The sequence below is a fragment of the Astatotilapia calliptera genome, chromosome 1 (genome assembly GCF_900246225.1).
Source record: "Astatotilapia calliptera chromosome 1, fAstCal1.2, whole genome shotgun sequence".
Classification (NCBI taxonomy): domain Eukaryota; kingdom Metazoa; phylum Chordata; class Actinopteri; order Cichliformes; family Cichlidae; genus Astatotilapia; species Astatotilapia calliptera.
Genome location: NC_039302.1, coordinates 24,944,374 through 24,966,989, shown reverse-complemented (window position 1 = coordinate 24,966,989; position 22,616 = coordinate 24,944,374). Strand labels below are relative to the sequence as shown.

The following is a 22,616-nucleotide window of genomic DNA, read 5'->3' as shown; positions in this document are numbered from 1 at the left end:
TGTTGACTGAAACCTTCTTTAGTCAACAAAAAGGTCTCCAGCTTTTCTCTTGCAAGCTGAATGAAAGGAGCATGACCTGAAAAAACCTCTGTAGTAGAAATATCTTCACATTCAGTGGTACTCCTCATAAGGTGTACTTGAGCATGATACAGATGCTCTGATAAATCTTCCACACATGACGCTGGGCCATTAGAGCCAGCTACCATCTGCTGTAAGTGAACAGACAGCATCTGTGAATCCACCGGAGTTACACCGAAGCACATGACTAAACATTAGCGCGCACACTGAGACAGACGTAACGACTCAAGGAAAGAGGTCTCCTGTCCACCTGTGTTGATGCATTTGCAATTGTTTCAGTGTGTGTGTATCTTCCCACAAAGTTATTGATCACAAAGTAAAGTGAGTGGCTAATCAGGGTCTGATGGTGATGTTTTATGTATCCTACATCCATAAAGTCTTGTTCTACAAGACATGCACACAGAGACACATACACACGTGCACTCACACTGTAACACCACTCAACAGAACAGGAACTTTATTGATTTACGCATAATTGGCCTGAGGCCCTTCTTGAGAAGAGAAATATGCATGGCAAGGGATCGCCATGTCAATAAGTGGTGTGCTTATGTGCGTGGTGTAACTGTATGCTAAGAGCCTGTTAAGACATGTCAGTTGCTGTAAAAACAGGAAACACACACACACACACACGCACACGCACAATTGCTCCTGGGAGCTGGCCCATGATTTAGCTGCTTCATTACCATGTCGGCAGCTAAAATTAACCTTTCTGGTGGACTGTTAACCTTGTGTGTGTATGTGTGGTGTGTTTTTCCGTATACTCATCATAAAGCAAGTGGGTTTTGTCAAACTTGATGTGTCATAATGTTAAGTTAATTTCACTAAATGAACAAGCAGATACAATAAATGAATACATGACATGCAGAAAATATACAACCAGATTGTACAATCAGCCTGGTCAGTAAGAAAGAAACTGTCTTTCATGATTCAAACATGAACACACACTCAAACTCTATCAACAACGATAACACTATCCTATAGTTCTGTCACATTTGAAATGTTTTTCTCTAATATGGACATCTGTGTCCAGGTTTTATTGTGTTTTAGACTTGTGTCGAAATACAACCCGGTCATTGCTGGGAACTAATATTAATTTATGCTAGTAGATATTATCCCCAGTAATGCAATAACTGATTAAGTGATCAAAGAACATAAGCTGCTGGATGACATTTGACATGTTGGTGCACAAATAGAGAGGGCATGTTAACTGGCTGCTACCTCTAACCTGCCTGTTAAACACGCATTTCAAGAAGAAGAAACGTGGGTCATATATAAGGAGGAAGGTGCATTCAGGTAAATTATGTCTACATTATCTGGGGGAAATGTAGCTAGGCAGCATCAGATGTTAGTCTGTATGATGGCTCTAGGTATCAAGAAGAGGAAGCGAGTGAAGGCAGAGGAAGAATGTCGTTCAGAGTTTGGCGAGTAGTTGATACAGGCTCTGTGTGGTAAGGAAGAGTCACCAGATGACAAAGAAAGCATAGTCAGGGGTGCACATAAGTGGTTCGCAGGTGCACATGTGCTGTCAAAATAAAAGACGCGCACCAGATAAGAAGTTGCAACGCGCGTTTGCGTACATAAGATTTTCTGGAGAAGAACAGACATTTGTTTAGAACTCTTAAAGATGTCGAAGAAGCAAGCTCCTTTAAGCAATTACTTTGGTGTTCCTCCACCTCCAAAGAAATGTCAGAAGGAGTCCGAACCGCAAAGGAAGCGCGAATTCTCGGAAAAGTGGTTGCAGGAGGTGAGCTGGCTTCAAACAAATGCCAGCTCACCTCCTGCAACCACTTTTCCGAGAATACACATTCTGTCAAATGGACAGAAAGGAAACAGAAGACAATGAGATTTGGCAGTGGAATGAGGAAGTACAAGAACTTATTCAAATGAAGAGGTTAGCAAATAAACAGTGGGATAGTCAAGGGGATGAAGAAAGTAGCAGGAGGTGACAAAGGCTTACAGTGGGTTGTATGTGAAGCTGGACACTGAAAGAAAAACAAGAGAAGAGGAAATGGAAACGTCTAAGAGGGAGGGCAGTGGACTTTTTAACTAGATTTTTGAATACTGTGTGAATTTTGATGGGATAGCAGCAAGGGTAAAGGGTTTATAAGTTGTGAGACCTGTTATAATGTGTAGTTTGGAGATAGTGACACAAAAAAAGACAAGAAGCCAAACTGGAGGTGGCAAAGTTGAAGATGCAAAAATTTTCATTGGGAGTGAACAAAACGGACAAGGCTAGAAATGAGTATAGACAATGTAGGAGAAGCAAGGTTGAGATGGTTTGGACATGTATAGAGAAGGGTTAATGGGTATAAAGGTGACTTAAGTGGCTTTGAACATTGCATGGTTTTTGATGTCAGAAGGGCTTTTCTGAGTACTGCTAATTTACTGTGATTTTTATGCAAAATAACTTCTTGGATTCACAGAGAATGGTCAGAAAGAGAGAGAATATCCAGTGAGTGGCAGTCCTCTGGGTGAAAATGCCTTGATGATTCCAGAGGATCATTAAACTTACTTTCATATTGATGTTGTGCTGTTTTGCTGCTAATGTACAAATCTTTTTATTAACATAAAGTTGGTCCTCCTTAGTTGGAGGTGGGCTAAAAAATTGACAGTTGCCACTTTTTGATAAGATATAAGACAGACCAACAATTCACACTTAGAATAATAAGCATGCCTTTTGATTGTGGCAGGAATTACCAGAGCCACAGGAAGAACATGGAAGCTCTGCGCAGAAAGGCAGGCAGATTCAAACCCCTGCATCACTATTCTACCCACTCATATCAAGAAGGAAAATTTATTTACCAACATGGCATACATAAAAAAATTTATTAATTAATTAATAGTACACCACAGTGTAAAGCAAGGGCCATGTTGTATATGTGTGTGCCACTGACAGTGTTCTAAATGTCACACTAGCTCAATATCAATAGACTGGTAAGCTATCGATTGGCAGTAATTCATGGTTTGATGTGCCAAGATGAGGCGCCAAACAAGCTGTCCACTTTGCTTTTAAGGGCTCTGTTAGAAGTCACACTAAAGATAATCCGCATGGTTGTCACTGAAAGCTAATTTACTCCTACCACGAACCATTTAGACAATTACTGAAACACACCCACACATCTAAAGAGAAACACTACAATGAAAGGACACTTAATGCACACACACACACACACATCTTTCCCATCTCTACACCGGTCTATCACTTGCTATGCTTTTCCTCCATTCCTATAAATCTGTCCTCCCTATATCAGCTAGTCTCTGGTAGATTTATTTATGTTATGTATTAAAACTGCTTCTCCAGTACCTTACAGTATGTTTCAAAGAGACATTTAATTTAACACCTTGAGTGAGCGAAGGAAATTAAATTGATCTTCTATTAAATGAAAATGGGACTTTTGTGTAGCCTGAAAGAAATAAGCTTCTACTGAAGGAAAGCCCAATCACACAAGATGTATTTATTCTTAATGTGTATGAATGTTTTTTGGGTAAATTAGCTGTGGTTAGCTTTTTACATAGACATTTTTTTGCAGAGAAACAATGTATTACAACACCACAGCTCTGTAGTAAAAGAGCACTGATACTGAACTGGCCTGCCTTCAGTCCAAACCTGCCACCCGTTGAGAACATTTAGTTTAATTTGCAAATAAAAAACTTGACAGAAGATGCCCTGACTGTTGAGCAACTGAAATTCTATATCAAGCAAGAGTGGGAAACCATTTCGCTTTCAAAACCACACCAATTGTCTTCTTCATTATTAAACACTTGGAAAATGTTCAAAGAAGAGGTCCTACCAAATAAAAAATAAGCACACACCTTTTTCAAATTTTTTTGAAAAGTTTCATCATTTACAATACAATGGCTTCATATTTCATTGATTTAACATTCACTTTCTGTTCATCCTTTCCGTTTCTTTACTTTCTGCTTCTCAGCACCTTCAGGATTGTCTTCACCTCGATTATATCCAGAAAATGAAACTACCATTCAGATAGAGTGGGACCCCCCTGCCCAACTTAATGGACCATACCCTCTATATCAGGTAAGAGCACTGCCCTACACTCAATTCAATTCAATTTTATTTATACAACGCAAAAATCACAACAACAGTAGTGTCAAGGTTCTTTATATTGTATAGTAAAGACCCCACAATAATACAAAGAAAACAGAGAAAATCCCAACAATCATATGACCCCCTATAAGCAAGCACTTTGGCGACAGTGGGAAGGAAAAACTCCCTTTTAACAAGAAGACACCTCTGGCAGAACCAGGCTCAGGGAGGGGCGGCCATCTGCCACGACCGGTTCGGGGTGATTGGATAAAGACAGGACAAAAAATATGCTCTCGAAGAGAGACAGAGATTAACAATAACTAATAATTAAATGCAGAGAGGTTTATAAACACACTCAAGAAGAAGAAGGACTCAGTGCATCATGGGAATCCCACAGCAACCTAGACACATGATCCAACCCTAACTACATGCTTTATCAAAAAGGAAAGTTTTAAGCCTAATCTTAAAAATAGAGAGGGTTTCAGTCTCTCGAATCCAAACTGGAAGCTGGTTCCACAGAAAGGGGACCTAAAGCCTGAAGGCTCTCACTCCTATTCTACTTTTACATACTCCAGGAACCACAAGTACGCCTGCAGGTTATATGATACTATGAGGTCATCAAGGGTGTCTGTCTTTGTTTGCAGCTAAACAGAAATTCACAGTAATAAATAACTGTTTTCATCTATTGCCTTGCCTAGACCCATGCTAGCCACAAGCATGACTGTAGATATGGCCTAAATTAAGTTGAAAAGTTGGCACTCATGTGTGTGGTTCCCAGGGGCTAAAGCTAATGCTACCAGCACGTCAGTGTTTTAAAGTCTAAATCATTCCATACTTGAACAAAGTTAGCTAAGATTCTGTGTTTTCTCACTGGCACAGACTACATTACTTTCTTTTCATGCTGGAAGTGAGAAATAACCCCAGTGTGTGTCTTTGTTTGTCATCTCATCATTCACACTGTGTGTACGTAGAAATCATGAGAACTTCCTGCCTATGATTCCACTGTTTATTCTCTGCCACACAGGTTATGTCTAAAATAGAGGAATAATATTTCTGATACTGAGATTCATGGGAAGTAGTAAGAAAGAGGATCTGTGCCATGTTGAGAGTGCAAGCCCATATGGCCCTAAGTGTTTTAATGGATTTGATATACACATGGTCATCTAAAAACAAAAAAGATCTGCTCAGTTTATTATTTTTGGAAAATTTTAGTATGTGATTTTATACTAAACATAATTAACTACAATTTATGACTGCAGTTATAATTTGAGTACTACCACTATGCTAGATACCAGATATTTATACATTATCATATTTTGGTTTTTTGAGGTGGAAAGGTCAGATGTCTCTCTCTCTGACCCGCAAGATCCAGTTGTCAGAGGAACAAGATTTTCTGGAAACAGTTACTATCAGTTCCCCAGTGACATCCTTCCCAGCAACACCGATTTTACAGGTAAGAAATTATGTTTAGATGAGTGCAGGTGTCTGTCTATTAGTAAATAGACGGTATGTATATGTGCATTTCTGTGTACTGTGCATGGGAGTATGTGACAGGGTGTGTACATACGTCCCTGTGTTTTTTAGTGTACAGTGACTGCACTGTCTCTTCTTCTCAGTGTTCAAGTGACATTCCTTTAGAATGACTTCCCCAGTCATCTTAAAGGACAATTATCTTTCTGTTTACCAGCATCATTAGAGGGCTGAGCTGCACAGCCAAACATGTTCTGCTTCATCTGAGAACATCACCCAGTCTGACGCTCATAATTAATGACTGCTGATACTAATCAGTGGGATTTGAGCAAGCAAAGCTCTATGATGCCACTTGAGATTACTTCACTGTCCCACACAAACCTTTTGTCACCAGTAATGTATTTTGGTGTTAAGAGAATACCTTTCCAAGATATTTTAATACTGTGTCATAAAAAGTAAAGAAAAAAAATCTGTGGCCAAGCAGTTTTTCCTAAATGTATGACACATTTCTGGCTTTGAGTAGATTAAAGTTTTCAAATGTGATTCCCTCTATAATCCAATTTTGCTTGATCTAAAATACCAAAGTACAGTATGTTTGCAGTCCATAAAGTAGGCATCCATGTACTCCACATCTTCCATGTTCATGTTCTGAATCTGAAGTTTTAATAGACTTTGTTATGGAGACATATCATATGAAACACTCAGAGAGCAGGCTGGTGTTGCTTTTGCCTTCACTTCAATACTAAATAAGTAGTAACTCAATCCTAGAAGTAAGCTTAATTATTGTGATTGATCAACAAATTCGGCAATCATTTAACATGAAATTCACATTTCCCACAACATTTAATTTCTTATAATGGTTGATTAGACTACTGTGAGAAGGATGTTCTGTTTAGGCTGTACACATTTGTAAAAATTCAAATATTATAAGCTATTTTAGTATATATATATATTTTTTTTGATTTTGTAATTGCTTGTTCTTTCCATGCATATACTAAAAGGATGAGTAGTCTCTAAATGTTATGACTAATGCCGGTGTTAACATAGATGTGGCTGAACACAGTGTAAGTAAAACAATATTTATTAAATATAATTTATAAAGCTCACAGTTCAGACAGGATATTTTAAGTATATCTCTGGTCTCCTTTTTGACTTTACTTCCTTAACATGTCATTTTGTGTACTGTGTTTTATTTTTGCAAACAATTGGTTATTAATATTAATACTGCTTTATTTCATGTTTTTCATGAAAGGCAATTGAATTCTTAAAATACTGAGCGAGTGCGCGGTCAGAAAAACCCGACCAACCTGTCTCCTATATTGTTTTGTTGCTTCTTAATTTTACTTACTGAGTCGTGTATTTTTATCCCAAAGCAAGGAATTCAAATTTTTGATCTCATCATTGCTTCTCCAGTACAAAGGTAAATAGATCTCTCTAAATGCTGCCAGCAAATAGATGATGATTTTTTGTTATTGAGGGGCGCTTCTCATCTCCTCTGCTCTCCTCCTTCATAAAGGGTAATGGATCAGACAATCACTTTCAGACCGGATCTATTCTGGACCATCAATGTGTCGGCAGTCCTCAAACCATCGCCCTTTTACAACCATCAATACTAATAGCATCATCTACAGACAATTATTCCCATCGAAGCGCACGGAACAGCGAACAAATCAAAGCCAAATTAGATTATGAATGTAATGCAGTGTAATGCCCCCTCGAGAGTCAATTGATCAAAAAGGGGAGACTCGTCAATCGTTTTGTCTTGTGGAAACCTTGCAACTCAAGCAATGACAAATGTAACATTTTTCTATGTGCTGAATGTTTGCACAATATTTATCTGTTCAGGTGGACTGCGCCATACCCCACGACGCATGTCACAAAGATTTTATAAAGTGTTCCTTAGAATTGACGTCCTTTTACATCTAAAGGGAACTTTTTGTTTTGGCCTAGCAGCATTGATGCCTCAGAAGATCGTGATGTGCCTTCTATATGAAACAACAAATCATCATTTTTCTCTGTCAGCGTCATACATCATCTTAGGAATATTAATATTTATTGAGGTTCCTCAAGCTTTCTATATCCTACATGCAAACTAAGGGCACATCATTGAGCAGGGTCAATATTCTACATGTTAAATCTTAGTTAAGGTTGAGGTTATCTAGCATGTATTTGCCCTTTCACCTGTTACCTTATGGCCACTTTATTAAAAAATATAAAGATATATTTTTGCCAAATAGGTTCTTTTCCATGTGCAATTACTGTGATAGGAGTGCATGTTTCCATAAATGAAGTCTGGTCGCGTGTGTTTAAAGATGCTTCTTAAAGCTTAATAAGAAGCATTAAGTCAATATTTCCCTCACTGAATCTTACTTTAGATAAAACAAGATTATAACTATATGCAGTCATGCTACAATATGAATAACCTCGTAAGTGCTTGTTTCAAGAAATCCATGTTACTTCATTCATCTTATTTATTATGTTTCTGTGTCTAGAACTCTCCTGACTTTCTGCTGTCCATGCTTATATTTGAATTAAGGACATTGGCTCTCAGTTAAGACAGGCATATGTTATTATTTATAAAATAATGTATTTAAATTGAAATGGGTCAAAATAGATTACACAGTCCTCTCTCCTCACTTTAGTAATTCTTCATTGGGCCTGAAATGGGCTGTTTGAAATGCAGATGACGTTCTGCTTATATTTTTGCTAATCCAGATGCATTTCTTTAACCCACATTAAATGAAGAGAGATGAAACATCACACAAATATGTTAGGGGAAAAAAAATTAAAAAATGAATGCAGGAACAAATAGACTTGGATAATATCCAGACACATCTTAAACAGCACATTGTTGCAATAGCTGCTACTGCAACAACTAAGCAGGAAAGAGGGAAATGTTAAATGATACAAATTATTTTTCCCTAATTAATATGATTGATTGCCAGGCACTGACGTTGAGAAGGAGAGGGGGAGAAATGTGTGAAGGGAAAGTTTGCACAGACATCATTAGTTTTTCCCCATTTAAAGATTAATCAGAAGAGGCTGGGCTCTTTAATTCTGTCATTTGTATATTTAATGGGCTGCTGCAGAATCTATGGGTGTAATTAGCTAGCTGCCGCGCTCTCATTAATACGCCAGGCTCTGATTAATGCCAGCAGAGAGCTAACATGACTGGAGTTATTCAGGTTATGTTGTGTAGATGATTACACACAACCTCCACTGTTTACTGAGACAGAGAGGAGAAACAATGCACATGAAAGAATACTACCTAATAAATAAAACTACTTAAAACTGTAAATGGCTCAACATAACTAAGTGTTAATGTTTCATATTGTGGAATATAACATGAATCTTCTCGTTTGATTAGGTAACGAGAGTACAACACAGTGCACTGTTTAGAATTAATAATTCATTTTGAAATGCTCCTTTAGTTTTAATTGATTTAAGAGTCGGTTTAAAAAACCGAACTATAACTCTTATTACTTAACATCAAGTTGATTGTGTAAATGTGGCTGGTTGTATGTGCTTATAGTTCACAAAATGTTTCTTGTTTCACTCGTGAAAAAACTGCTGTGTTTTTTGATCAAAGCAGCATTTTAGTTCTCGTATTCAGCATGTTGTAGAAAACGGTGAGGGAGCCTTTTGAGAGTGTGTTTCTTCCTTCGGGCAAACTTTATGACTGGCTCTTTACCTGGTCTTAGAGAAAAACCAAGTTGTCAGTGTGTTTGCACTCATTTTTGCATTGCAGAGTGGAATGAACATACTGTGTTTATGGTCCACTAGTAGGGTCCAACACCTTTCTCTGGTTTAATAAATTTGGATTTTTATGCTTCCAGTGAAAAGGAAATTTATAGTCAGAAACCCACTGAGCACACAGTGGGGAGAACCTTTCAAGTGCTGTTTTTTGCTTTGAGAAAAGACAACTAGAGAGGGGGTTCTTATCCCCCACTGCCCTCTCCGGAAAACAGTTTTGACAATAAATGCTTCATAACAAAGATCCCCTTTCTGTAGTACCTAAACTTCTAAACTTGAAATGTGTTATATAACAGGACTGGACCAAAACAATAAGTATTCACATAACGTAAAAACGTAAAAATAATTACTTTTCGGGGGAAAAAAGCACATTAGAAATATTAAGTAATTCATGTTGGAGTATATTAGTCGTCTTAACATTTCATTAACTGAAGTCGTTGCCTTAAAAATTTTGTGTATACTATTGTAAAACATAAACAGCAACAATTTTTCTGTGCATGTGTTTGACCGTGTGTGGCTTTATTATGCATTCTCTGTAAGTGCTTGCTGGGGTATTGTGTTTGTTCGATCGCACAGTGAAAGCGCTTGTGTGTATATGTGCCGCTTTGTCTATAAGTGTGTGTCTCTCTGTGTGTGTCATTGTGCTGTATGCGTAACAAAATCACCTGTCATGGTGTGTGCTCAGGTTTGTCTGTTGATGGCTCCAAAGTGGTTGTCAGTGTGAAGTAGCACAAGTCCTGTGGGGAAATCTGAAGGAAGTATTGCTGAGCATGAGCAGTGTCACAGATGCTTTACATTTGAGCATGCTTGGATAACACTTTGACTATCACAAAAATGCAGACTCACACAAAAACTGTGTACAAAATCTGTACATACCCTTAATTTTCCTTACACGTTTACTTCCATGTATGGCTTCAGGAATTTATTGACACACTATATGAATTATCAGATTTTTTTATGTAATTTATCCATCCATCCATCCTCATCCGCTTTGTCCGGGGCCGGGTCGCGGGGGCAGCAGCCTAAGCAAAGAGGCCCAGACCTCCCTCTCCCCAGCCACCTCCTCCAGCTTATCCGGGGGAATACCAAGGCGTTCCCAGGCCAGCCGAGAGATATAATCTCTCCAGCGTGTCCTGGGTCTGCCCCGGGGCCTCCTCCCGGTGGGACATGCCTGGAACACCTCACCCAGGAGGCGCCCATGAGGCATCCTTGTCAGATGCCCGAACCACCTCAGCTGGCTCCTTTCGATGTGGAGCAGCAGCTGCTCTACTCTGAGCCCCTCCCGGATGGCCGAACTTCTCACCCTATCTCTAAGGGAGAGGCCAGCCACCCTTCGGAGGAAGCTCATTTCTGCCGCTTGTATCCGCGATCTCCTTCCTTTGGTCACTACCCACAGCTCGTGGCCATAGGTGAGGGTAGGGACGTAGATCGACCGGTAAATTGAGAGCTTCGCTTTTACACTCAGCTCCCTCTTCACCACGACGGACCGGTGCAGCGTCCGCATTACTGCAGCTGCAGCCCCAATCCGTCTGTCGATCTCCAGCTCCCTTCTCCCATCACTCGCGAACAAGACCCCGAGATACTTGAACTCCTCCACTTGGGGCAGGAACTCATCCCCGACCCGGAGTGGGCACTCCACCCTTTTCCGGCTGAGAACCATGGCCTCAGATTTGGAGGTGCTGATCCTCATTCCCGCTGCTTCACACTCAGCTGCGAACCGTTCCAGTGCGAGCTGGAGGCCCTCACCCGATGAAGCCAACAGAACCACATCATCTGCAAAAATCAGAGATGAGATTCTGAGACCACCAAAGCGAAAGCCCTCCGCCACTTGGCTGCGCCTAGAAATCCTGTCCATAAAAATTATGAGCAGAACCGGAGACAAAGGGCAGCCCTGGCGGAGCCCATCACCCACCGGGAACGAGTCCGACTTATTGCCGGCAATGTGAACCAAGCTCTTGCAACGGTTGTATAGGGATCGAATGGCCCGTAGCAATGGGCCAGACACCCCATATTCCCGCAACACCTCCCACAGGACACCCCGAGGGACACGGTCGAATGCCTTCTCCAAGTCCACAAAACACATGTAGACTGGTTGGGCAAACTCCCATGCACCCTCAAGTATCCTGGAGAGGATAAAGAGCTGGTCCAGTGTTCCGCGACCAGGACGAAAACCGCATTGTTCCTCCTGTATCCGAGGTTCGACTAACGGACGAACTCTCCTTTCCAGCACCCTGGCATAGACTTTCCCAGGGAGGCTGAGGAGTGTGATCCCCCTGTAGTTGGAACACACCCTCCGGTCCCCTTTCTTAAAGATGGGGACCACCACCCCGGTCTGCCAGTCCACAGGTACTGCCCCTGATCTCCACGCAACATTGCAGAGGCATGTCAACCAGGACAGCCCTACAACGTCCAGAGCCTTCAGGAACTCGGGGCGGACCTCATCAACACCAGGGGCTCTGCCACCAAGGAGTTGTTTAACTGCCTCAGTGACCTCGCCCCCGGAAATTGGCGGGTCATTCCCCTCATCCCCAGACTCTGCTTCCTCCTCGGAAGACGTGTCAGTGGGATTAAGGAGGTCCTCGAAGTATTCCTTCCACCGCCTGACAATTTTCTCAGTCGACGTCAGCAGCGCTCCGCCAGCACTATACACAGTGCAGGTAGAGCACCACTTTCCCCTCCTGAGACGTCTGACGGTTTGCCAGAATCTCTTCGAGGCAGTCCGAAAGTCTTTTTCCATGGCCTCTCCGAACTCCTCCCACACCCAAGTTTTTGCTTCAGCCACTGCCCGAGCCGCATTCCGCTTGGCCTGTCGATACCTGTCGGCTGCCTCCGGAGTCCCACAGGCTAACCAAGCCCGATAGGACTCCTTCTTCAGCCTAGTGGCTCCCTTCACCTCTGGTGTCCACCATTTGGTTCGGGGATTACCACCACGGCAGGCACCAACCACCTTGCGGCCGCAGCTCAATGCAGCAGCTTCGGCAATGGAGACGCTGAACATGGTCCATTCGGACTCAATGTCCCCAGTCTCCCTCGGAATGCTGTTGAAGCTCTGCCGGAGGTGTGCGTTGAAGATCTCGCGGACTGGGGCCTCTGCTAGACGTTCCCAGCACACCCTCACTACGCGTTTAGGTGCACCAGGTCTGTCCAGCGTCTTCCCCCGCCACCTGATCCAACTCACCACCAGGTGGTGATCAGTTGACAGCTCAGCCCCTCTCTTTACCCGAGTGTCCAGAACATATGGTCGCAGGTCTGCTGATACGATTACAAAATCGATCATCGACCTACGGCCTAGAGCGTCCTGGTGCCACGTGCACTTATGGACACTCTTATGTTCGAACAGGGTGTTCGTTATGGCCAAACTGTGATTAGCACAGAAGTCCAATAACAGAGCACCGCTCGGGTTCAGATCAGGGAGGCCGTTCCTCCCAATCACGCCCCTCCAGGTCTCGCTGTCGTTACCCACGTGAGCATTGAAGTCTCCCAGCAGGACAACAGAGTCTCCAGGTGGAGCACCCTTTATGTAATTTAAAAAAGAAAAAATTATTTCATTTATTTCATTTAACAGCCCCTAAATCAGAAGAATTACAGTTTCGCTACACTGATATCTTTCACTCTGTAGGATTTTCTGGCATTAGATCTGTGTTTTTTAACTGTGCTTTCACCAACACATAGTATGAAAGCATGTTTGGCCCTTGAGTCTGTCTCCTCTCCATAGGACTGGTGGAGAGTGGGTGTATATATGCAATAACTATGTACTATGTAAAACACACATTTATATTGTCTACATTTTTTTGTATATTGTCTACACTTTTGTATGCACAAAACTGCAGCATTAGAGAAGTTAAACAGGTACACAAGCAAGATGCAGGAAAAAGCATGATTGAAAAAAATGTGTGTGTGAGTGTGTGTGTGTTTTAGATGCAAGGTTAAAGAAAATACTGAGAGGGGGTAATATGTGTAGAAAAGGAGAAAGAAAAGGTAATAAAGAAGGAGAGAGGTTAAAAGCAGAAGAAGGAAAAAGGGTTTACGAGAGTAGGTTAAGGAGGGGTAATGTAATGGTCGTGAATGTAAATGACACATGCCTGCTTGATGTACAAAATGCCCGTCCACTGTGAAGAAGTTTTATTAATTTTCTTTGGATACTACTACAGTCTTTACTGGGTTTATGTCTGTGTAGAGTAATTCATGATTATCATCAAATTCTTAATCAATATGTGGATGGACCTCCACACACGGCGTTGCACGTTGAAGGCTGTTTATTTTCATTGTGTTCCACAATACGCTTTCTTTGGTAGAGCTTTCCAGCTGTGTCCTTCTACTCTGCACACACCGCTCTCTCGTCAGGTCCCAGTATCGTACTGAAATAGGGATTGCATGACCAGGCGATGAAGAATAGCTGTGTGGGTCACCCTCTCCTGACACCACACCCTGAACCAACTGCTACACCCCTCCCCTACAGCTGAGCCAGATACCACACCCCGCCACATACCCCCATCACCCACCTTAGGCGAGTAAGCCATCTGCACCTGGTCCATCAGGCGCTAGAAGGTGGCTGGGGCTACAAACAAGCTGAACGGAAGTGTGAGAAACTGGTAAAAACTGTATGAAATGGAGAAGGCTGTTTTTCCTTAAATACTCTAGACACTGGAATTTGCCAGTAGCCCTTGGTAAAATCCAGCGTCATGAAAAAGCAATTATTGTCTAACCAGTCCAGGCAGCTTATGAGAGATGAGATGGTCATCACAATGGAGGGAGGTGGGAATAGTGGAGTTTGGCACCTCCAGCCCCAACTCATCTCTCTCCTTTACCCTTTACCACTCACCAGAGAAGTGGTTTCAAGCTCTCTCTGTGCTTTGAGGAGGTTGAGGTGATATATTTGTGTGCCTCCTCCCCTGTTAGATCATACCACTTCATAGCCTACATCCCCCACCTGCCATGTGATCACAAAGCCTCCTTGCCATTTGCCAAGTAACTTTGAGCTAGTAGAGGGGAGTAATATAAGCACTTTGTCTCATAGTGAAAATTGTCTGACTCTAGTCTTATCCACCCGCTCCACCAGCCAGTCAGTCTGAGGGTGGTAGATGCTGGTCCAAACAGATTTAATGCCCAGTAATTCATACAGCTATTTAAGTGTGCGAGACATGAACGAAGTGCCTCTGTCAGTCAGTATCTCTTTTGGGATGCCAACTTGGGAGATGACCTGAAACAGCCAAATGAGGTCCATGCTAATGCACTCAAGGTGCAAAGGCACTTTTGGGAAGGCCAGCTGAGTGTGTTCCTCTTCTGTGTGAGCATCACGACTCACTCAATAAAGCCTATCTTTAATCAATATAAAATGTGGGTAGGCCGACGCCGTGTCAGGGTGCACCATGTGACCATCAGTTCTTATCACTTGGTCAAAGGCTGAGTGTACAGTAAGGTGCCATCACAAGGCTGCTCTAGTGAAAAATCTTCGGTGGAGTGAATCACTGAAGCCGGTGGGGCCTCATGAGGAGGCCCTGCCATCTCCTTCTCTCCAGAGTCAGAGTCACCGCTGAGTGCAGTGCAGACACTACACACCACTAAAGGTTGTGAACACATGCCCACACACTGCCCCAACAGGTTATTAAACCCCGGCCAATCTGTTCTCAAGTTGAGAGCGCCACCTGGGCTTTGCCAGACAGCAGCACCCACTCCTCCTCAGGTCAGCGGCATGCTTCTGCTGTATCCTGAAAGACATTTCCCTCTACATGGGGGAGTAGATGCGGGACAGAGGAACCAGCCCAACACATTTGTCTGGCGCTCAGACTGGTCATGTAGCTATTCCAACACCGCTGCTTGCTCCCAGTACATGGCCACCTGCTCCTATAGTTCATCTGTTTTTCAGATTCTACATGACATGATATTTTCATTTCTGATTTGAACCACTTTTGTATATTAAGTCAGATGCAGCTCACACAGTTTTCCAATGTGGCCTCAGTCCAAACAATCCAATTAGAAGGTAAATGTTTCCGACTGTCATCTGACCAAAGTGCTTTGCCACAAGTGGAGATGTGCTGGCAGATGTAGCACTTGACATTCTCAAATTTATTTCAGGAAAACTCCTCACGTTGTGATCCCAACACGCTCCAGCTCCACATCTGCATAAACCTCCATATCAACTAATGCATGAAACCCTACAGATTGACTTCAATGGCTCCTTCTATGGTTATTTCTACATAACAGCTAGTTCGGGCTACCTTTATTTTTGTTTTGTTTTTTTCTATAGTCATGTGTGGTATACTTGTGTTTTTAAGATATATAAAAACAACTCAAGTCTTTCTTTTTGCTTCTTGCAACCATCTACAGCATAACAATAGATCCGGTTACAAAAAGCAAGAAAAGACTTCAAAACTGTGTAAAAAGGTTGAGATCTGAGCTCTGATAATCTGTATTCATTTTGAGTTTTCTGTATAGTGTCTGACTTCTCTCTGTTTTAAGAGAATTCACACACTAATTATTTTGCAAACACTTGCTTCTGATGAACCCTGGACTGACTGCATTGGTCTCCTCAGATCTTCCCACATGTCTGTTCTCTACTGAGACAGACAGAGCTGAAGAAACACACATACTCACAGACACACACATAAACCTTCTTGGTTTGTGTGGTTATGTGGATCTAGTAGTGGATTAAGATCAAATCTCTGATCCATGGTAACATGACAAGGCAGCACGCTGGATGAATGTTTCGTGTGTGTGTGCACGTGTGTCTTAAAGGCTCTGCTGGCCTAAGAACCTCCAAATTTCCCACATTACTAAAATGCAAGGATTAATTCTGAATATTCCTCATCATTTGTTTTGTCAGATCCCAAATCCATTGTCATTTTAGGTGATATGATTTTTTAGGCTTCTCCAATTGAAAATAGCGTAACTGAGAATTATCTGAAAAAGGTAGAATTCAGACATTTTAGCAGTTTAGCATTTCCCTATGAGTTTTTAAGTTCTGAGCCACCAATCTTCTGACAGATTAATGCTACATGTATAACTTGAAAATGTAGGAAAGCAATAGAAACTTTTCCTAACACAATTATTGATAAAATGCTGTTTTGAAGGTGGCAACTAAACCGGCCAAAAATTTGGGGATTCAGAAAATGATCAATTTAATTTCATGTTTAATTTCTATCAAAACTTCAGTTTGTTGTGTTATCATATTTTCTCTCTTAACCCTAGTCGTTGACACTTTAAAGACTTCTCTGTTAACTACTTTATCCTACAAGGATAAAGAAAGGAAGGCTGTGGTATCATGAGATAAAAGCAAGACATTACAAGTGAAAGCTTCCAAAACTGTGGAAGCAGGTGTGTCTTCTAAGATCAATCTTCATGTTTTCCCTGAAGTATCTTAGTGGTAAGATTATCCTAGACGGCTGGCTTACACAGGAAATGAGGTCAGCTTAGAGATTTAGTGCTGTTGGGAAACAGTTATTTTGATAGAAATGTACATTTATCAGTCTTCCTCTTTCTTTTTTACTTAATGGTAAGCATTATGTGAGTACATGACATCTCAGACTGGGGTTTAAACAATCCCTGCAGAGTCCTGTTGGTTCTTGTGACAGTGTGCGTGTATATATACAGGTGTGAAAAAGAAAGACTTCACAAGACTCTTTTGTATGTGATATGGTAAAAAGCTAAGCACGCCACCTGATTCAGTAGTTTGTAGAACCACTTTTGGCAACAAAACACTGTAAAAACAATGTAACTGTAGTCTGTATGAATTTTTGGCTCATTCTTCTTGACAGCATTATCTCAGTTCATAGAGATTTATGGGCATTCGTCTATGGACAGCATTTCAGTTGACTTAAGTTCTGGACTTTGGACTCTGCCATTGCAACATTTAGATTATTTTCTTTTCAGTGATTCTATTGTAGATTCATTAGTGTGCTTGGGATGACTTTAAAATACTTTAATATACAGTTCATGGTCAATGAGTCCTCAGTTCCGCTGGCTCCACTCCCACCGTGCTTGATATTTGGTATATGATGTGCATTATGGCCAAACATCTCACACCTGAAGCCTTTAAACCAGGAAATTGCCCAAACGTCTGCTTTTATAGAGATGACCACACTTACTGATGATCAGTTAATCAAGTGCATTTAATTAATTTAATGACCCTCTTTATCTTGATGCAAGCAGTGAGGGTTTTATATAAAATACATGCTGTAGGCAACCTGAACTTTCTGTGGTCAGCTTTAACACTGAGATAATGTGTAACTCGGAATTAAAATCCTCTTTTAGGCTGTCTCTCTCTTTTACTAAATGTCCATCTCCCCCATCTTGTTCCTTGTCTCCCTTTGTATCAGGTGTTGAGCTGAGTTTTAAGACTCGGGCCCCTGATGGCCTGCTACTCTGCAGCTTCTCTCCAGGAAATCAGGAAGAGTTTTTGGCTGTTCAGATAAAAAATGGACGGCCCTACTTTTTGTTTGACCCACAGGTAGGTAATGTGTTTCAAAAGCGTCTCTGCATAATTGAAACATTTAAATTACGCCGTACTACAACATACATTTTGTTTGCTGCTGTATTTATCTGTATTTACTGATTGTGCATTTTTGTCTAACACCTGATTTTTTTTCCCATTTAATTCTACTCCTTATACCTACTCACTTTTCTCACCTGTGTTTTTCTTTCCTTCTGTATTGCTCTCTCTCCAAGTCTCTTCCATTTTCTCTCTCACTTTCTCTCATCTAATAAATGTGATCTGTAGCCCCTCATTGGTTTCTGTCAGGGAGGCAGGGAAAGGGGAAAAACTTTGAAAGTGTGTCAACGTTTGAATTGGACTGCAATTAACTCATTCCCTGCAGTCACCACGCGCGAATACCAATTGCAAGCTAATTAAGCTTTGCACCCATGCACGCACACATACACATACTCATACACATGCACACAGCCACACAGCCTGACTTTCCTTATCCATCCATACAGACGCATGTAGAAGGGTTAAAGAGTCAACGACTTCGATGATGAAAGTGATGATGGGAGATGATTACACATACTTCCATCAGGCCACCAACTAATTACACACTCAAACAAACATGCACATACACACTTTAGTTTCTCATTAGTATCATTGTGCAATATTTTATCAAAAACTCTTCATCAAAATGTAACTATGGGTTATATCTGTCTATGCAGATGGGTGTATGTCACTGAACAGATCATTGACTATCACTGTTGATTAGTGTGTCTGTGGTTATGTTGCTAGATGTGTGATGGAGTGTATGTGTATCTTCTCCAACTGGGTTGATTCCTTTGTTTAGGCTAGTTTGGAGTAATTAACAGTAGGAGTGGAGTCATGGCTTATTAGTGTTCCCCTAGATACATATAGCTGGGCCCATTACTTCCCCCTATTAGCCTGTTGAGCTAGCCTAATGGGATTACCAATGCAGGGGGGAGGGGGTAATTTAGCATGACACAGGCAGGTGATATGCTCATAAATGCGTGCACATGTGAGCTGCCACACATGCACTTATATCGCAGCTCAAGAACATTTAAGAAAGCATTCACTCAAAATGTAAAAGAGGCAGTTTATACTTTATTGATGCAGGTGAGTAGTGGTTAATGTGTCAGCAACTAGCTATAAATGTACAAGTGCATCCATGCATGGAGCTGTGGTGTCTGTCACATAATGCCAAACATGCGGCATTTTTCAGACTCAGACTGGTTTAAAGGCAAGAGGTGTTTCTTTGCAATGGCCATAAAAAATTATGGCAAGTTATGACTTTATTCTTTGTTGCTGATTATTATTGTTTTGTCCGATATCACTTATTTGATAGGTCTAGTCATTTTATTATCAGGGCAGGAATCCTGGCAGTTTAGTAATATTATCAACAAAAGAGGAAATGAAATAACTAAAGATTTACTGACATAATGGAGTAAAAAGTCGATCAACAGATGTTTTCAAATTTCAATTTAAGCTTGTGATTTATCCAGGTTTTTCTACACTGAAAACGGGTCTCATAAACTAAAAATCCAAACAATATTATTTTACAGCAACAAATGTCCAGGTAGCGTCTCTCAGTCTCTCAAAGTGTGCAAGTGTAGAGGCCCCACAAGTCATCTATGAGGTGCAGCACATCCAGATAAACCCTCTTTCGATCAGATGGTGACTAAAGGAAAAAGAAAAAAACTCAGAGCAACTTGTCTTCAGGTCAAACTTTATTCTCCCCACATATGCACTCCTTAGTTGTGAGCTAGTGAGACCATCAGACTTGAACTTGAGATGACAAAACTGTGTGAGGCTTTCTTTGACCATTTGTTCCATCTGTTCTTAAAAAAAAAAAAGGTTAAATGCCAGTTTTAGTGTGTGAAGACTTGACTGACATGAGGACAGTAAGAAAGTTTAAACACAGATCTAAATGTCATCTGATGTAGAAGTGACAAACCACTTCATCCTTTGTCGCCTCCTCTCTGTTGAGAGATGGCCACACATGCACACACACCCCACACACATTTCCTTTTCATTCTGTCTGTCTCTTACATGTATTCAGAACACACATAAACACACCAAAACTTCATGCTCATATTGTGTTATAAGCTGCCAAGTATTTGCAGGAAAGTCACAGATGCAGCACTTTGGATAAGTGCTTTATATTATGTGTGTGTGTTGACTTCTTCTATCACATACTGTATATTAAAGAGATTGGGCATTGGGGCATCCAACAGTGGACACACACAAATCAAAGGATGACACCACCTCATCACCAGACCTTTGTTTCATCAAACTATTTGCTTTTAGCACACATATTGTCTGATCCTATAATTTTCCTCACAATATAAAATATCAGTAAAACCATCTTAAATCGAATGGTATTTATAAATTTATCTCAATATTACTATCCAGAAGAGTTGAGTGCCAATTGCTTCCACTACTATTTTACTATTCTTTGGGCAGGTGCTTGTTTTGTGTGTGTGTGTGTGTGTGTGTGTGTGTGTGTGTGTGTGTGTGTGTGTGTGTGCGCGCGTTAGGAGTTTTAAAAAAAATCAAGTAAATAGACTCCTCCCCCATTGTCTTGTTAAGTAGAGCTGTCTAGCAAAGATAGTAAAGATGTCCGAGTCTGATATACTTTGGCATTCATACATTTATTGATCTCATCATTAAATCTTCATCACCACATGTGCGTCTGTGTAGATGTGTGCATCTACCCATACTTTTCTTTTACTACATTACTCTTTGGCTGCTTGCTAAAAGCTGATCACAACAATGATGTCATACTTAATAGGTAGCAAAAAGCCTTGTAACAACACTTTGATGGTTATATGTGCATGTTTGTGTCCTTTTGAAGATGATGTGTGTCTGTGTGATTGGTATCGCTGATCCTTGATTTTTAGTTAGAGTTTAAAGATTTACCTCATCCACGTGTTTTGCTATAGCTCGATCTGTGTCTTTTGAGCCAGCAATCTTAGGTTGTGTTAACTGATCTGTGATAGTTTGGAAAAAAATGTAAGTCAGTGGATATCCTCACACCATCAGTTCATTTGTGCTTGTGTCATGGGTTTAATGCATGCTTGTGTTTATGTGTGTAGGGTTCAGCGGTGGCTGTGAGCGTACAGGGTGATGGAGGGCACCGCTACAATGATGGACAATGGCATAGTATTAGAGCAACGAGGCAAGGGGCCGTGGGAACAATCGTTGTAAACGATCAATACAGAGGTAACTCTCCTTGTATTCATACTGACCACTGTGTGCATCTGCTCCGTGTGTGGGTGTGTGTAATATGCTTATCTACATACATATATCTGGATGTGAATCTTGTGAGGCTGATGTTGATTGTCTGTGTTTTTCTATGTATATATTCTGTAAATCCCCCCACCCTGACTAGGAGATATTATCCAGGTTAATTCCACCCAGTCTGTGTATGATAACAAAAATATTACTGTATCGTATGTGACTAACCAGTTTCACAGCAATGCTCTTTGCTTGTCTGTTAAGCCACTTAGCACTGATCTATAAATATTTCAGTTATAGAAAGCACACCCAATCAAGTGATGAAATAATGTTGGGTTTACAGATGAGAGAAATTTTATTTAAAAAATTAAATCTATCTTTAGGCACTTTGTTACTAGCAGGCTGTTGCATATATGCATTCATTCACATTCATTTATTTTTGTAACAACAAAGTGATTTACGAAAAGCTATTAGCTGGAAACTTGGCGTGGTGTGCAGTGGCTTCTTAAAAATTCAGAGGAAATTGGACAAGTGGAGGACAAAAGAAGGAAAAACGATATCTATAGCAGAGGAACAGTCTCTGAAAGTCAGCAAAGACCTGAAGAATAAACATGGTTGCACCAAATATTGACTTTACTCATTAGAATTGTGCAAAATCTGTTTTTACCTTATATGCTTCCCTTATATGAGAGGTACATCTACATTTTCTTTCCATATATTTCACTGTTCCCCCTGTGCTTTTGTGTCTTAAATTATTCAATATAATAATATAATATTATGTATTCTTTTTATTCTCCACTTCCTCTCTTTTGCTTCTTATTTTCACCACCATCAGGAAGTGCAACAGCTTTAAGTGGTAGCACAATGATTGGTGAGAACATGGGAGTGTTCATTGGAGGGCTGCCAGAAAATTTCATTCTACTAAGACAGGATTCAGGTGGGTTTTCACCTACATATTAAAATCTTTCATGTGGCCACTGGATTATATGCATGTTTTCTGGCTATCTGATATATAATTTAGCGAGGTATACTGTAAGATGACTAGAGGTTTCTGGATCTGATTGAGAGTTGAGCTCATATTCATGCACAAATACTGTGTCTTCTTCCTCATGAAAATCCCTTATTTGACCTTGTGCCTCAAAATGTTGAATAGTCTTTGATTGGAAGTAACAAGTAAACATTTTTAATGTAATCTTATGACTTTTGTTTTTGCTTGTCTCACCAGGAGATGCCAGACTTGTGCGAAAGCGCTTCTCTGGTTGCCTCAGAGATGTGAGTTTTAAGATGTCCGACAGCCCCTCAGAGGAATGGCAAAGTCTTGACTGGGCAAAAGCCACAAAGAAAGTTGCAGTGTATGAAAGCTGGGAGGGATGTCCTCTTCAAACTGTGGATGGAGCCCATTTTCTGGGTCATGGTAGGACCGTAAAGTGCAAAAATAGCATACTGCTATGTTGAAAACCACATGATGTAGCAGCGTATCAGTTACAATAAGCATGAAGTGCTTGGTGCTGTGCAAATATGTGTTCAGATACAACTTTACACTCTTTTTAGTGCTCCTAATGCACTGTCAACACAACATATCTTAATAAGATG

General features: G+C 40.9%; 1 protein-coding gene across 9 annotated transcripts in view; it reads left to right on the top strand.

The window, feature by feature from the left end:
- The window catches only part of ush2a (Usher syndrome 2A (autosomal recessive, mild)), a 222,035-nt gene that overhangs the window by 78,343 nt on the left and 121,076 nt on the right, over positions 1-22,616 (top strand). For all 9 annotated transcript variants that reach the window (XM_026171402.1, XM_026171393.1, XM_026171412.1 and 6 more), the window contains 6 exons: positions 4,008-4,114; positions 5,453-5,576; positions 17,662-17,792; positions 20,882-21,008; positions 21,859-21,960; positions 22,249-22,437. In XM_026171402.1, the coding sequence (XP_026027187.1) occupies positions 4,008-4,114; positions 5,453-5,576; positions 17,662-17,792; positions 20,882-21,008; positions 21,859-21,960; positions 22,249-22,437 (780 nt within the window). The remainder of the gene's footprint in view (positions 1-4,007; positions 4,115-5,452; positions 5,577-17,661; positions 17,793-20,881; positions 21,009-21,858; positions 21,961-22,248; positions 22,438-22,616) is intronic.